Source organism: Petaurus breviceps, unplaced genomic scaffold (assembly GCF_028583685.1).
Source record: "Petaurus breviceps papuanus isolate PSGF00001 unplaced genomic scaffold, PetGlider_PUasm1.0 188, whole genome shotgun sequence".
In the NCBI taxonomy this organism is placed as follows: Eukaryota; Metazoa; Chordata; class Mammalia; order Diprotodontia; family Petauridae; genus Petaurus; species Petaurus breviceps.
This window is the reverse complement of record NW_027185804.1, coordinates 733,289-750,150: the sequence shown is the minus strand read 5'-3', so window position 1 is coordinate 750,150 and position 16,862 is coordinate 733,289. Positions and strand designations below refer to the sequence as shown.

The 16,862-nt window shown below is 36.1% G+C and overlaps 2 protein-coding genes across 20 annotated transcripts in view; one reads left to right on the top strand and one right to left on the bottom strand.

Annotated features, from left to right (window-relative positions):
* Window positions 1–1,069, bottom strand: part of SOX6 (SRY-box transcription factor 6) — a 672,513-nt gene extending 671,444 nt beyond the window's left edge. For 11 of the 19 annotated variants that reach the window (XM_069091109.1, XM_069091112.1, XM_069091111.1 and 8 more), the window contains exon 1: window positions 397–783. In XM_069091109.1, the coding sequence (XP_068947210.1) occupies window positions 397–506 (110 nt within the window). In that variant the 5' untranslated portion in view covers window positions 507–783. Of the gene's footprint in view, window positions 1–40; window positions 343–396; window positions 784–937 lie in introns of those variants that run through there. The other 8 variants (XM_069091130.1, XM_069091129.1, XM_069091127.1 and 5 more) reach the window with 5 other exon arrangements.
* CUNH11orf58 (chromosome unknown C11orf58 homolog) overlaps window positions 1–16,862 on the top strand; it is a 408,817-nt gene that overhangs the window by 307,906 nt on the left and 84,049 nt on the right. Inside the window, exon 2 of the mRNA XM_069091141.1 lies at window positions 733–840. Within this exon, the coding sequence (XP_068947242.1) occupies window positions 733–840 (108 nt within the window). The remainder of the gene's footprint in view (window positions 1–732; window positions 841–16,862) is intronic.

Sequence of the window (16,862 nt, the reverse complement as noted above, 5' to 3'; positions counted from 1 at the left end):
CAATAAATCTATTGCACTTAAAGAAACGAAGGGTAATTACCGCTATGGAATTAGAATAAGGCCAAAGACCGAAGGAGTCCCAGGGTCTGTATGTAAACTCCACGGTCAAATAAAGTTTCATTTATTTAATCCTTCTACACATTTCAGAGGGAAAGTGAGAGGGAGCAAAACTGATTTCTGGAGGGGTCTTCTCTTTTCAATTTAAAGAGGAACGGGGGAATCAGGGGAAAACAAGTCTATTTGCTACCCTGTTGGAAAAAGCAGGCGAGTGAACAGGGCCAAACCCCACGAAGAAGTCTCGTGTCAGTGGATCCTTTCCAGGGTCCATTTCTCCCCCACCCCACTCCACCCTACTCCACCCCCTAGAAGGAGCTGAGGATCGCCCTCCGCTCTCACCGGCTCCTGCAGATCTGCACAAGTGCAGTTGATCTCATGGACAACCTTACCTGCTCCAATAGCTGAAAAAAGCCACGCTTCCCTCCCGGCCCACCGCCGCCCCGAGCCATCCTTAAGTGTGCCACCCTCCACCCCACCACCCTTAGGTCCCTGTAACCTGCTATTTGTTCCGTCTGGCTAAGAGAAACTCTAAAGGATTTTTTTTTTCCACGATTGAATGGAAGCTCTGTACTGTACCGACTTCTGGATTTGTCCTGGGCTGAGTTTAGGGAATGTCTGGAAGGAAAGGGGGAGGGGGAAAAAAGGAAGCAACTCGATCCCTGATCCAAGTTAGTCAGAAGAAAGCGATTGTTGGTCAGGAACGCTCCTGCGGGAGAAACAGCTGGGATGCAGGATGCCTGCAAGGAGATCCCAGCCCGGCAGCCCGGTCCTTACATCTCCGAGGTAAGACCACTAACTACATAACTAGAGCACGTTTATGCTGTGTTCCTCTTCCTCACTACCGATCTCTATCCCCTCCCCCCTCCCTACCCCTCTCCACCTCGGGTCAGAAGGTGTTCTCCGGGATGAAGAGCACTGCACTCAGAGGTGTCACTGAAAGAGACTGAGTGTATTGTATCTCCATCTAGAGCTGCCTTTTGCCTCGGGATTCCTAGTCTCTTTCAGGAGTGCAGACAGATTCCCCCCCTGCCCCCGTCACCCCCACCTTTCCACCCAGGGCTCTGAGCTCTCGGGGAACGCGCCCCAGGAGCCAACTCGCTTTCATACCTTCTTCCCCTCCCAACCCCAGCATACACACACACACACACACACACACACACACACACACACACGCACGCACGCACGCACACACACACGCACATACACACACGCACACAAACAACCTCTTCTACAACTTGAGTCCTTTTAATAGTCAGTTCTTAGTGATCTGGAGCTGGCACAGAAAGAAAGCCCTGCTATTGTCATCAGGTAAACTACAAAGCCTCTCCGCATCCTCAGCGGTCCAAAGCTTTGTTTACGTGCTTAAGACGCCACCTTGAGGTCAAGGCGGAGACTGCGCCTGGGGTCCAGGCAGTGGGCATGTGCGCTCTGCTGAGCAGGAATGCATTCTTGCTCTCCAGCTGTTCAGCTACCCGCACGAGGATGGGGCCGGGCAAAGGAGGGGAGGGTAAGGGAAGGGAGAGAAAGGAGTACAGGGTCCCGCGGAGCTTACTTGGGTGGCAAGGCGCCGCAGCCTACAGAATACTGGCTGGTGGATGGATGGGATGTGGAGATGCAGAATAAAACCCAAGAAAAATCAAATATTTAGAAAAAGAGAAGGAAGTGAAACTCTCCAAGGTTCCCTGCAGCCTCGAACTTCTGAAAGTAAACTTCTACAGAGGGGGCATACTGGTTAGGTCCTGGAGTTGGGGTCTCCTGCTTATCCTGGTGATGGATAAGTGTCTCACACCAAGGCTACCATTTCACCTGGCACCAGAAGGGACTTATTTGGGCTGGATGCCAAGTTCACCTCTGGACAATTTGATTTGGGACAGTTACTTGAGGCCCAGTTGTGTCTTCAGCAGAAGCACTCAGCCAGACAGATCAACTTCTGCTCTGGCCTGGGCACTTCTGGGTCATTCCTCCACCCATTTTTCATGAAAATATTTGTTTCTAGATGCCAAACAACAGAACACTGCTGTTGCTGCTACATTGTTGCTATTATCGTTGTTTTTGTTAATTACTGTGAGGTCCTATCTTAATTCAGTTCACCTCCTTCCTACCTTTCTCTCTAGCCTCATACACAAAGAAAAGGACAGCAGGTCTAAGATTCTCTATAGCTGAACCCTGTAATAATCCTCCTTCACTCTGGGACACCAGCACTGAAAGCCCTTTTCAAGATTCCCACAGACCCAGCCCCCACTCTGCTCTTCCCCACCTCCCGTTCCTGACATACACACACATATACATATATACACATACATATTTACATTCCTTACACATATAAATACACACATATACACACATACATACATAATTATCCTTTAGCATAGAGTTGCCCCTACAGTTGTCTCCCTGGTAGCCACTCAGGTGCTCTGACAAGGAGACTGTTTAAATATGGAGCTTTACAAAAGGAGAAAAATAGCTATGTTTATCTTAACCGGAAAAAGACTCAGGAATTGCTATATATGTCATCTGAGGACTTAAGCCAGTCCAGGCTAGTCTCAACTGAAGCCACTTTACTACATTACAAGCTGGTAATGTTGGGGTAGAGGGGAGGGAAGCCTCAGTATTAATAGACAACAGGAAATGCCTGTTCAAAGAAGAGATGCAACAGGCCCCAAGCTAGACCCCATTCCCATGTTTCATACCACAGCCTAGCAAATTAACAGCGGATCGCTATTCCACTCATGTGGAAAGCTGAGTGTTATTGAATACTGAATTTTCCAAGGGAATCCCAATTATAGAAACACCTGTGCTAAGTAATGTTATTCTAATCCACTATGAAAACCTTAAGTGTGTAATAGCCCTCAAAACATCTCATTTCTTAGTCACAGTGGGGTGGGCCAACCTCATGGTGGAAAACTAGATGCTTGGAGAGCCCTATCTGAGAGATACCTTGGCTCACCTGACTGTGTAATGCAATCATTCCCTGAGTTTTCAATATATTTAAAATGGGAGGGAACAGATATAAGGAGTCTAATGTAACATAAGCCCAAACTGGGTAGAAAACCTCATTTTGGAGAGAAATTAAATATAGGAGACCAGCAACTTCAAAACTGAAACACATTTGCAAATGAGCAGTAATGATCCAAATCTGTGATCTTATATGTTTCCTTAACATTTGCACTATATACAGTCAATATCTTACTTTATAATACATAGGATTTTAAATTATGAAAACTAAAATAACATAAAAACAGCAAAGGAAAGCCAGGCAGTCAAGTCCCAGTTTCTTCTATGTTCACCCAAAAAGAAAATATGACTTCAATTTAAGGGGAGGGAGGGAGTATATATGGTATGAAATCCCATGAGATGCCATAAGGGAGGAAAAAAAAAGTCATCAGTAGAATGTCTTATAGCCTAAGGCTGTCAAATACCAAATAAAAACAAAATTTTTAATCAATCATCCAGATTATTTCCTAACAATGCTACATCTAGCTTGGGAATTTTTCTTCCTAACTAAACATAATCTAGTTGTTTACAAAGGTACAGTAAGCATGTGTACCACAAAGACTGAAGAAAATAAAAAGCTCATGAGGAGTTATAAGGTACTTCAATAAGGTCAATGAAGTTCACTCACTAGGATTAAAGGTGCCCAGCATTATGGCAGATGCTATGACATTCTCCTGGGTAGTCATGTTACCTTTTCACCACCAAATAACATTTACAAAGCATTCATGTTTCTTCATCTTTGCCTTTTTCAGTCAGTTCATGGAAGAAAACTTATCGACCCAAATCTGTCTTTATAATTCAATGAAATTATTATTTTGCCAATACATAAAACATAACTCAAGTATTTTAAAGGTAACAGTGACATTACAAATATAGATCCATTTCTATTCTTAACATAAAGCAAACAAAGAAACAATTGAATTATTTGATAATCAATTTACAACAAAAGAGGATACTTCTACTAGAAAAAAGCTTAATACTTTAACTTAGAATGTTCATTTACTTTTCATTTTTAACCTTCATTTATGGGTCTTTAATAATGAATTTCCTTAAAATCTCTCATTTAAAATTTAGGATCACTAAAGAATTTCCATTTGAAAACTCAAAATGGAATTTCTAAATTTTCAAAACTGAAAGCATATTTGTACTTTAACATTAAAATGAGACTAGGAATTTTTTATTTGCTTGTTTATTTGCATGCCCCTATTTTGTATATTTATTTTGTAGTCTATATTATTTGTAAATAAATAAAAATTAATAAAATCCAAAAATGTAAAAACATCTTAAATAAACAAGCATTTATATTTTACACTTTTGTGAATAATAAATGTGGTCAAAAGCCAACTACATGCATATTAGTGACTGGTTTTGTAGTAAACATTCTAACAGAATTATACGACATTCAGTATAAGGAGAACTAAAGTATTACTAAATGAGAACTAAAGTATTTCAATTTACTTACCATAACATTTTAGATTGTTTCAAGTTTTCACCAAATCTGTTTTTACTGGAAAATAAAGTATACAGTTAAAACAAAAGTACAGTTTGTTCTCTGATCAAATATTATATCTAAAAAAATGTTTTTATAACAATAGAGATCCATAGTTTTAAACAAACTTCAAAAAATGCATCTTTTTACATGTTTTACAATTATACCTTTTCTAGAGTACTTACAAATCAATCTCTAAATCAAAACATTTTTAATACCTCCATGTACATATATGTAGATATGTGTGTCTGTGTGAATGTATGTGTGTATGGGTAGCAGTTCTAGACCTTGTTATAATTTCTGTCCCCTTCTCTTACATAGGATACCTATAAAACTAATACTATATATCTTTATAAAGTAGTACATCCAGAAGAAAACTACAAAAATCAGTCAATCACCTAATGTTCCCAAATATACATATGTTTGGCATCATATAAATAAAGCTTCTGGGTGTTTACTGGATTTTTGTCCATTTTTATCTAGATATTTTATAACATGTCTAAATGCTTTATCTAAAATAATAGCCATAATATTTTCAGCATTTGTATTAAGGTCAAAGGAGATATTCAGAAGTCTAATAATCATGGTGTTTATTTATGTCCTTTTGGGGTTATAATAATTTATTTTCCAATTAAATACACAGCACTTAAAGCATAGAATGGCAATATTCTAGGAAATACATTTAAATCAGAGTTCAAGATAAAAATGAAAAACCTCTTTAACCATATATTATCAACCTACTTCTAAAGATAGGATGAAGTTTAGTTCTAAACTGAATATTTAGCAAATAAGTGTTAACTCTGTTCACTAGAATTAGCATATTTCAGATTGTAGTTTATAAATTTTTGAGAGCATCAGCATCATGATATGGTTGTCATAGAAACTGCAACAATATGTCATTTCAATTAATTTTACATGCAGTGATAAGGCCTAGTTCTGTATCACTTCAATACAAATTTGAAAAGTAAAAACTGAAAAGCAAAGATATATATATGTATACATATACATATATAGTAAGTTTCATGTTTCTATGAGTTTGGAAACTAATGAAAGTATAATGCTCTTTAAAAAAATACACACATGTAAGTTGCACTGAAAGATCGCATTTTAATAAGTGCTTATCACTTTCTGTTGAGGAATTTTTAATGACCAATGATCCAGATCTGTTAGCATTCCAAATTATTTATTTATTCTTGGTTGACAAAAATATGAACTATTATCTACTTTTTAATTAGCAAATTATGAATGTTCTTTCCCTACTGTGCATCTTACATAGAAATTCCAGATAATGATAGTGGATCTTAAACATTTTATTAAAGGTAAAAAATGTAATAGAATCTTTTTGCATGTAATAAAGACACAATATGTCATGGCAAAAACCTTCTTAGTATATCATTGCCAGAGATATTAAGTTGATATTAATGGCTCAATAATTAGAACAGAAAAAGCCTATGAAAATAAAGGATAAGGGGCGGCCAGGTGGCTCAGCGAGTAAGAGCACCGGCTCCAGTGTCGGGATGACCTGGATCAAATCCAGGCTCAGATACTCAGCACCACACCCAGAAATAATAACTGGCCGTGTAACCTTGAGCAAGTTACTTAACCCCGATTGCTTTAAAAAAAAAAAAAAAAGAAAGAAAAAAAAAGAAAAGAAAGGATATATTTCCTTAACAATAATAATGATAAAAAGTCTTATAACTCTATGTTAATCTGATTCTGGCTATCAAATACCAGTTTCTCCTCTTGGACTTTTCATAAAATTATCCATTTTATCTAATATCCATAGAGCATGACAAAAAAAAAACCACTGAGCAGATTTCAGAAAGACATATCAAAATGATGTCTACACATTTATTACATACCTTTTAAAGGGTAAGCAAGTATACATCTACTTTCCTTATACATTCAGTGGGCTGCTACATAGCCTATTACATATAGTATCAACCAAATACATCTAAAATATTGAAAGCGTAAAAGAAGTTTTAAGAAAATGGATGGAGATTATAACAAAGTGACCCCCAAAGCAGAGTCTAAAGGGACTCTCTAAGATAAACATATACAACTATTCTTGACAGGATTAAGGAGGGTTACAAAAGAAGCATTTAAATCTCCAGTTTTTTCCTGACAATTAACAATGAAAAGCAGATGTTTACAAAGCTGTTTTATATGCTGTCTTATAAGATGCTAAAAGATGGTTTGTGGATGGTAAGAAGGAAGAGCTGCATAACTGCTTTCCTGGTGTATATTTAAAAGCATTTTCATTGGCTCAGTTATTGTTAATAATGAAAGAAAACACTTTGTGCTGCACACACTGTATGACTGTGACTATAGAAAACTGCTATCATAAAGTCCTCAAAAACTCTTAAGATGTAATTTACAAAGATAATAATAACACAGAATTATTTCACTTCTCTGAATGCTACACATTTGCATACCAGGACTGTGTACAATATACTCATAATGCACATTCATAATAACAAGGACTTCTTAACACTGTAACTACAGCACAAGTTCCGTGCATTAAACAATCTACTGTACCAAGTTCTTCTTTTTGGTTAGTCTCGGTAAGCCAGGTGTTAGCTGCCTACACAATTGGAAACCACATTAAATTCTACACCACCATTGTGCAAGAAAATATAGTGACAATACTGAAAATCACAGAGCATTGCAAAGCAACAACAGTGCTAGCTAACCAATGGCATTCTAGAAAATGCTAATTTGGCTTTTAAAAATGTTTTGTGGAATAATTAAGAGACTATATTGCATGTAAAATTAAATATTTCAATGTTTTAGCAAATTATAAAATTGCATTACATTTCTATTTTCTAAAAATAATTCTTAAGAATTAATCTTCATAATGAGACTAAAGTATCAGTTATCACCTGGGTACATCATCCCAAGGACAGAGTCTTTGGCTTTCACCTCAGAGACTGACTAAATTCTAACTTTGGTTGGTGCCAACATTATCTTTTACTTATTCAATTGTAAATAAATGCATGGCCAAGAATAGAACTATGTTTTTCCTATTACTAAGACATAGAGAATAGATAATTTTTTTAAATAAAGAAACTCCTAGGCTTCTCTGTCAGTAAAAATGAGATAGCTTTTTTGGGGGGGATGAAATAGAAAGAAAACTTTTAAACAACGTGTAGAACACCACCAACATAATGACAACAAAAATTCCATGATGCTTATGCAATTAATTTTCAAAACTTATTTCAAGGTTAGTATAACTTCTAGTGCATTAAATATGCAACAGCACACCAGCATGTGTGTGTGTGTGTATACTGTGATTACTATTAACTTTATTTCAATTAGGTTTCTATTATCTCCATAGATAAATTATTATAAAATGAGAAAGATTCATACCTCATTGAGGCTGGGTTTAAAAGCAAAGGGGAAAATATATAAGATGCTTGCTTATCTGAGCAACCCAGTCCAGATAAAGTGTAAGGTTGGAATTTAAAGTTCAAACATGAGAAAAACTAAAGGAAACTACTTTGAAGTAATGTTGCCTGTGTCTGTTTTATCATGCAAGTTGGCAGCATTTTTCCCATTGCTCTCTCCTTAAATTTCAGATTCAATATACTATATGATAGAAAAAAATAAATAATTGTTTAAAAATTCAAAACAAAAACTAATGGATGCATCTCTTGTGCATTTACTTTTCATGTACTTTTTAATATTTTTATCTTAAATCTATTTCTAGACTATAATATAAATATAATTTAATCCTTAAATTTTAAAATCATTTTGTAGAGACAGTAAGAGATTTGACTATTGATATATTCATATTAACATACATTATCTATCTGGAGAGAATGATGAAGAAAATTCCTAGGATTTTACAGAGTGACAAGAAGTAAAATCTTATATAATCAAAAAAGGTCAGGGGAGTCACTGAGACAATATGGCAAGATATAGTCAAGGCTTTCACAGAAAGCAAATAATTACATTTAATAAGGCCCTAGGAGGAAATAAGTAGAGAGAGTAGGCAGACTTCCTTTTTCTAAGAAATTGTTCCACATTTTCACCTCTTGACCTATATGTCCCATAGTTTTTTTTTTTTTGGTAAATAATTTAATATTTTTTAAAATAATATTATATAAAAATATAAAAAAAATAATATTTTTCCAAATATGAGGCCAGAAAAAGGAAGGGCTTACTCAACTTCTTTGGAACTTCCAAATTGGTACATGTTATTCCAGTCTGGAAGGAGGGAGATATACAGTGCCTAGCTCACTCTGGGGTTTTAAAAATTCATTTTCCATAATTTTGCATCTTGTATGGCAATAAGGTACCACACTTTGTGGAATTACAATTTTGAATATTTATCCAAATTTCTTCTGTACAGTGAGTAGCAATGTTCCCTTTTCCTGTTTTATTACTCCTATCACCTGAAATATTAGTTTTTGTTTGTTTCATATTTACACCCAGATATTTAAGGCAGCAGCTGTGTGACCATGGATAAGTCTCTTAATTTCTCAAAGCCTGTTTCCACAAATAAGAAAGAGGGATGATATTATTTGTAGTGGCAACTTTACAGGGCTGTTGTGAGGACTGAAAAAAATCTGTGTGTGTGTGTGTGTGTTTTCATTAGGGATCATATATTTAGAACTGAAGTGATCTCAGTGGTCAAGTGGTCATCTACTCCAAACTCATTTGAAAGATGAGAAAATTGAGGCTTGTCTCAGCGACTCCCCTGACCTTTTTTGATTATAGAGGATTCTACTTCTTGTCACTCTGTAAAATCCTAGGAATTTTCTTCATCATTCTCTCCAGATAGATAATGTATGTTAATATGAATATATCAATAGTCAAATCTCTTACTGTCTCTAAAAAATGATTTTAAAATTTAAGGATTAAATTATATTTATATTATACTCTAGAAAATTTAGGCCCAAGGAAGACTTATCAAAGGTCCCACAAATAGAAAGAATCAAAAGGTCCCTGATTCCAAGGCCAACGCTCTTCCCACTATACCACTTTACCTGCTATATAACGTGCTTCCTAACCAAACCTTAAAAAGCTATACAAATGTCAGATGTTAGTGGTGGTAGCAGTGCTCCATGAATCTAGACACTTCTTTTGGGGATAAGGTGATGGCCTATAATTCAGAGTAGCACTCCCTACCCCACTGCTTACTTCTCCAACCCCCACCCACATGATTAGGGCTGGGTCTCCAGAGAGCAGCTGTCTACTCCTCCCCTCAGAGTCAAGGGATAACCCTCAGAGGCTGGGGTTTCTAATACTATTGCTCAAAATCCTCCACCAGTATGCCTACTATTAATATCATTCAGCCACACTTCAAATGGTATTTTTTAGAAAAGGGCATTTACCAAGATTAAAGTATAGTAATAATAGTGGGTAACAAAATATCCTGCTAAAAGCCCAGAACTCTTCCACAAATACACAGAGGTAACTGAAACACTGAAACTCTTAACAGTAGAGACCGTATATGACCAAAGGATAAACTCATAATCTAAGGGAAACCCTTTCTTGAATCTATAGCTGGCATTCCTCTCTAATGAAAGGGGTTACATTCCCTAAAGCTGTGTTTCCCTCAGGTGTCTGTCTTTCTATACCTATCTATGATTGTGTTTTTCCTCAGTGTCTTTCTCTCCTCCTGATTGGATACATTGCTTCTGATTGGTCCTGTCTCTCCAATGACATAGTCAGTAGGGCAGTAGAAAGGAGTTATAACACTCCCTCTGTGATCAATCATACATTCATGTGTCTTCTTAAGGCACTTGCAAATGTGGAATCCTCTACCATATGAATGTATTACTCCTAGACTCTTTCAATGGTGAAATTCCTCTACTATATAAACCCCCAGGGTTGTGTTTGGCTTGTTTGGTTAGCCAATCCTTGACCCAACTAAAGAGGAATTAACACCTTGTAAAGAGATCACAGGGCATAAGCCATCTTGTTCACACATTTTAAACTTCATCAAATGTGACCACCCTTATGTTTAACACCTTATAATTATATTAATTGGCCTTTTTACCCAACTCCAACTCACACTGGGGACTGGGTCCCCAGAGAGCAGCTCCCTACTACTTTCCCTACTACTACTTTTAGGAGCAATCCTAAGGGGCTAGATTTCTAATACTATCACTTATGAGCCCCTACCAGTGTGTTTCTAATTGGTTATCAGGCAGTAGCCCCAATTAGCTTTTAGAAAAGGGAATTTACTAAAGTGGTATAGTAAGAACAATTGGTATAAAACAACCTCCTCAGGATACTCAAGCTCCCTGGTGAAAATGGGATGAAACTTCAAGTACAAAAGTAGTGAGGCACATGGGTGGGGGCCACATGTGGCAAATGGGGTGTATTGTAAATACTGACACCAGGAGCTCATTTCTCTCTTTGTGGAGTAATTATTAAATTCCCCTTCATGTAGTTCTCTTCTGGATTCTGGGGATCAATGCCTTACTAGAATCCCATAACTAGTTCTCTTCACCATGAAGGAATCTCACTCTGAACCTTAATCTTCCACATCTGTTATACAGGGGCTTCTTCTGTCATAGGCCACTTATCATTCCAGCATCCATTGCTAGACTCCAGTCACCAAGTGAGACTTCTGAGAGTACTCTTGAATTCACACAGTCACCTGTGCAGGGGGTCAAAGTGAGAAATACTCTTTTCCTTCTGAGTAATTTCTTCTCAGGGGCTTGACTAAAACTCTCCCATCACTAGATTGGCCTACTCCTGGACACTGAAATTCCAAACTGTTATGCTGTTTTATGCAATGGACCCCAAGATATGGTCGATTCTTTCAGCTAAGCAAAAGATATTTCCTGTGTGGCAACATTTGTCTTTATCCAATGATCAAAGCACTTTATTATTCCCAAATTGATGAAGGACTTGCTCATATATAGTTTGTTTTTCTGTCCTAATTCAAAGTTTTGTGTACTTCTAGCTAACCCCTGTCCTCTTTATTTTTGACATGAAATCAGAACATAGAAAATCTTTAGACAAGAAATAAGCAAAGTATATTATGGTGTTATTGGACAGAGGTAAGAAGAGAAAGTAGACCTATTGGAGGAATTTCCTGCAGTCCTTGAAGAACTGATTATAACCAACAACATCAGTCTTCTGTTCTATGATGTTTGCAATATTCAGTGGCCCACCTCATTCTTTCCCCTTTCTGCTGAAGTTCAATCTGCCTTTCAATTTTTTTCTTTTCATTTCCCCTTTGAGTTGTTGCCTCTATGCAGATCTCTTTAGTTTATTAAGTCCCAGGAGGGCTATTAATGTCATTGCCCAGCAGCTACTGCTGTTGCTGCTCAATTCTTGCAATCCTGCTCCTTCTTCTTGAAGACTCTGTGTGTGTGTGTGTGTGTGTGTGTGTGTGTGTGTCCTTTTAAGAACACCCAGGCATGACTCAAATCTGCTCAAAGATCTCAATAGTCCTAACTTGTTCTTAGGGCTGAAAGGGAATGCTTGTCCATCTGAACTACAAATCCCAAAATGCTAGTCAGCTCCCAAAAACCTATTGCATTCTCCCCAGTGTTTAGAATTTTGCAGTCCCTTGGAAAATCAACTGCAATATACTTGGTATCTAGATATTTAAAACTGGATTTTCAGTCTAGTTTTCATATAAAAATATTTTTTAAAAAGAGTTATGCATACCATAGCTCGTGTATTATAGTTACATCATTACAAAGAACAAAACCATGCATTTTAGTCTTTATGAAAGTGCATCAGAAGTATACTTTTACTTGCATCTTTTTGTAGTATCCACAAGAAAATTAAAACTTTAAATAGAATACACAAAATAACCTATACAGGCCAAAATCGGTCCCAAATCTTTAACAGGATTAGCCAAAAAGTCATGGTACAATATTGTTTCAAGAGTACTGATGGTGAGACATTTCTCCCTCTTCTCAGAAGAGAAGTGATAGATTATAGATATAGATTGAGGCATGCACTGTCAAAAAGGGCCAAAGCATTGATTTGTTTTACTGAATTATATTCCATTATTACAAAAAAGAAGGTTTCTATGGGATGGAGAAGAGGGATATTGGGAGGTGGCTGTGATTTTTTTTTAAAGCATCAATAAAATTTATTCTTTTTTTGCTTTTTGGAGGGAGGAAGGCAGGGCAATTGGGGTTAAGTGACTTGCCCAAGTTCACATGCTTAGTAAGTGTTAAGTGTCTGAGGCTGGATTTGAACTCAGGTCCTCCTGACTCCAGGGCCAGTGCTTTATTCACTGTGCCACCTAGCCACCCCAATAAAATTTATTCTTTAAAAATCATGTTACCTAATCTCAGGGAGCTTATATAAAACATAGATTATACCTATGAAAATATAATCATAGAGATATAATTGTAATATGTAGTCATTCCAATTCACTATTGCTTTCTAATGGAGTCCCATGATGTTTCTATTTTGCAACGTTCACTAGTCATAGTGAATTAGAATGCCTATAGATACCACCATAGACACATGCATGCATAATTAGATCAGCTTCACACAAAATTATTCAATTACCAAATTTTATTTAGCTAGACAAATGTATTAACTTGTTGATATCTATTAAGTCCACATCATTCCTTTTTGGTTATTCCCACTTCCCACCAATTGCTGTCTCTGTCTGTTCTTAAAAAACACAAGCACCAGATGACAGAAAAATATTCCTCATAAAAACAGAGGCTCCCATGAGCTCCAAATGAAAAGAGAAGTAGAGAACATTACATTTCTTTTAAGCTCACATTCTGATTTTGATCTGTGATCTTAGTTCTTCTGACATAGGGCCTAATTCTTTTAGCTATTAGGCAAATGGTTATTTTCACAAACATACATGGAAATTGTTATATGATAAGAAAGGAGAGGTCACTGCATCCTCCTCTGTCTATAGGTAAGAAAACATGCAGCATAATCACCTCAGCAAAAGTAAAAAGCAGAATTCTTCTTAAGGCTAAATAAGGAGAGCCCATTCCTTTATTTAGCAAACTCCACCATCAGGAAATTTTTTGTTTTGTCTAATTTAAATAACCTATGCTTCAAGATGAATTTTAGAAGGGAAGAAACCCTAGAGATCATCAAGTTTCTATTTCCTCTTAGAACATCTGGTCACTAACTCTGCAGAATAGCCCTTTAGAGACTTTAAGATAGAAATTAAGCTTCCTCTCAACTTTCCCCTTTCTGGACCCAATGATTTCTGTTCTTTCAACCTTGGTCTGTAGGTTTAATAGCCCAGATCTTTAATTGCCCACATAGCTTTCTTCTAAACCCAATCCTCTTAAATCGTGGGGCTCAGAACTGGGCTCTTATAAGGAACCGATAAATGCTAACTATAATGAGAGGATTACAGCATAATTCCCTTCTCATACACATTGTATAATTATAAACTTACTATCATGTAACCCCACCCCTTTAACAACTATGCTACACTAATGAATCATGTTCAGCTTGTAATGCACTGACCTTAGAGCTTTTATACATGACCAATCATTCCCCCATCTCGTATCTATACAATTTATGTTTTCCTCTTACATGTGCTATTCTCCAAATCTCTACTAAACTTTGTTCTGAACACTTATGACAAGTTGACAAGTTCTCAAATTACTAACATAATTTTTATTCTAATCCTATCCTTTAAAGTACTAGTCATCTTTCCCATTCTCTTGCTTCATGCCATCTGCAAACTTAATGAATGTGCAAACTGTATTGCATCATCCAAATCACTTAGGAAAATATTAAACAACCTAGGCTGAGAACAAGTGCTTTTGCTTAAAGACATGTAATGTCCCTACAAACTGACAGCAATGCATAATCAATTGATCTCTGAATATAGCTCTTCATCCCATTGTGTACCCAATTAATGACATGTAGCCACTTGCTTTGGTTATTGTATGATATTGTTGTTTGTGCCTTTGTAAAAAAAATTCTGGTTGCAATAACCAAGTTCTAGAGATCATTGATAAAGAAAGTCTTATGAAATCATACCTTATCACCAGGTTGGATTTATTCCAGAAAGGCAGAGTTAGTGCAGTATTATGAAAATTATAAATATAAAATACCACATTAATAACAGAAACAACAAAATAATTATGTCAGCAGATGCATTGACTTACTATCAATAGACAGACAAGAAAAATTTGAGAGAATAAGAAGAGGCAAAGAAGAAATAAAAATTCTTTCTTTTTTGAAGGTAATGTGGTAGTCTACATAGAAAATACCAGAGCTTCAATTATTAAACTAATTGAATAAGAATTTTAGCAAAGTATCAGGATATAAAATAAACCAATACAAATCATCATGTCTTCTGATTATTACCAATAAAACCCACTAACAAAAGATAGAGAAATTGCATTTCCAAAATAACTACAGAATGTATAAAATATTAGGGACTTCCTTTATTAAAGCACAGGAACTAAATGAGCATCACTACAAAACACTTTGTGTAGAAATAAAGAGAGAACTAGATAATTGGAGAAATATTAATTGCTCTTTGCTGAGCTATGTTAATATAATAAACATAAAAGACTTCAGATCAGTTTTCCCAAACCTACTCTAGCAAAGCCATACCAGGCTGAATAAAATGATCGAGAAATCCAATGAGAAATTTTAATCAGTGACATTTTCCACCCTAGAACTGAAGAGAAAGTCATCCGGAAACCCAAGAGAAACAGGAATGGGGGACAACAGCAAAATCAGCACAAAAAAAAAAAAAAAACAAGCAAACAAAGACATTCCTAAATGATTCAAGAGAAAGATAAGAATGGTGAAAGCAGGATTTTCTGGCCTGCCCAACAGAAATAGCTTGCAAAATAGAAAAAAATGAATCCATAGTGGCAAGTTTCTCCAAAGAGATGAAAAAGAAAACAACTATTTGGGAATACAAATATATAGATGTGAAGGACAATACAGAAAATGAGAAGCAAAAAGCAATAATGTTAAAATAATACATGATTTTTATACCTGCCATACATATCGATCTCAGTGACAGGATGCACAGAGAGAACTAAAGGATCATATGTCCTCCAGAAAAACATGATATGTCAAAAACCTAAAAATCTTAATTCAAGAAGTAATGCAAGAAAATTGTTCAGAACTTCTGAACACAGAAAACAAAATGTCAATGGAACAAATTCACAGATCTCCTTCAGGAAAAAAAATCATAAACTACAAACTCTAAGATATATGGTACTTAAATTTAACAATTCCATCGGGTGGCCACGTAGCACAGCGAGTAAGAGCACCAGCTCCAATGTCGGGATGACCTGAGGATTGAATCTGGGCTCAGATACTTAGCACCACACCCAGAAATAACTGGCCGTGTAACCTTGAGCAAGTTACTTAACCCCGATTGCTTAAAAAAAAAAAGTAAACAATTCCAAATGACAAAAAAAAAAAAAACCTTTCTGCTATAATAAAGTCAGGAAAAAGATTTTTAAATATAAAGGAAAGGAAATTTGAATAACACAAAACTATTTTTTTATCCACTATAAACTGCAGCAAGGGATAAAATAATGTATTCTGAAAATCAACAAAGCTCAAGACACAACATAAGGTGACACACCCTTCAAACCTGAGCTTAATCATCAATGAGAAAATATGGACATTCAATAAAAGAGACATTTGAAGCATACATACAGGAAAAAACACCTCTAGAAAGCAGATTATTTCCTTCACAAACACTCCAGTCAAAATCATGGGAAAGATTAGAAAATACAGCTACCAAGGAAAGCACAAATAACAAAATAAAAACAAAAAAACCAACCCTGAAACACTAGAAAAACATCTATTGTATTAAATAATAATAATAAAATAGTAGCAAAGTAAAAATTAAGAGACTTCTTTCTAAGTGTACACAAGAAAATAAAAATGAAGGCAAAATTTCCATAGATATGATGGTGAAGGAATAGGACTAAAACACTTTGACTAAGCCTGGAAAATACCAGTGAACCAAAAAAATTAATTTTTGTGGTACAAAACTGTAGAGTGGGAGGGCCCATAAAAAAAAGTAGAAAATGGAGGGGAATATGCCATGTACCCTAATCAAGTCAGTGGTAAGCAATTAAGGGAAACTAACTCCTGAGATCTCTCAGAAAGAAGAGGGTCTGAGAGAATGGATAAGATAGCAAAGGGAGGAATATGAAACAGGCCAAAAGTGGGAAAGGTGATATAGGATTCAATGTCTGAAGGGAGTGCTACTGAAGAACACTCTCAGGAGGAGAAAGATACTCTATAATGGGAGATGAGGACTTTACAAGAAATATAATCTACAAGGATTTGATGCTTAGGGAGACCATATCTGTGAGAGTAACATGCTTCTATAGACAATATCTTCCCTAAGAAGAACAGGAATCAG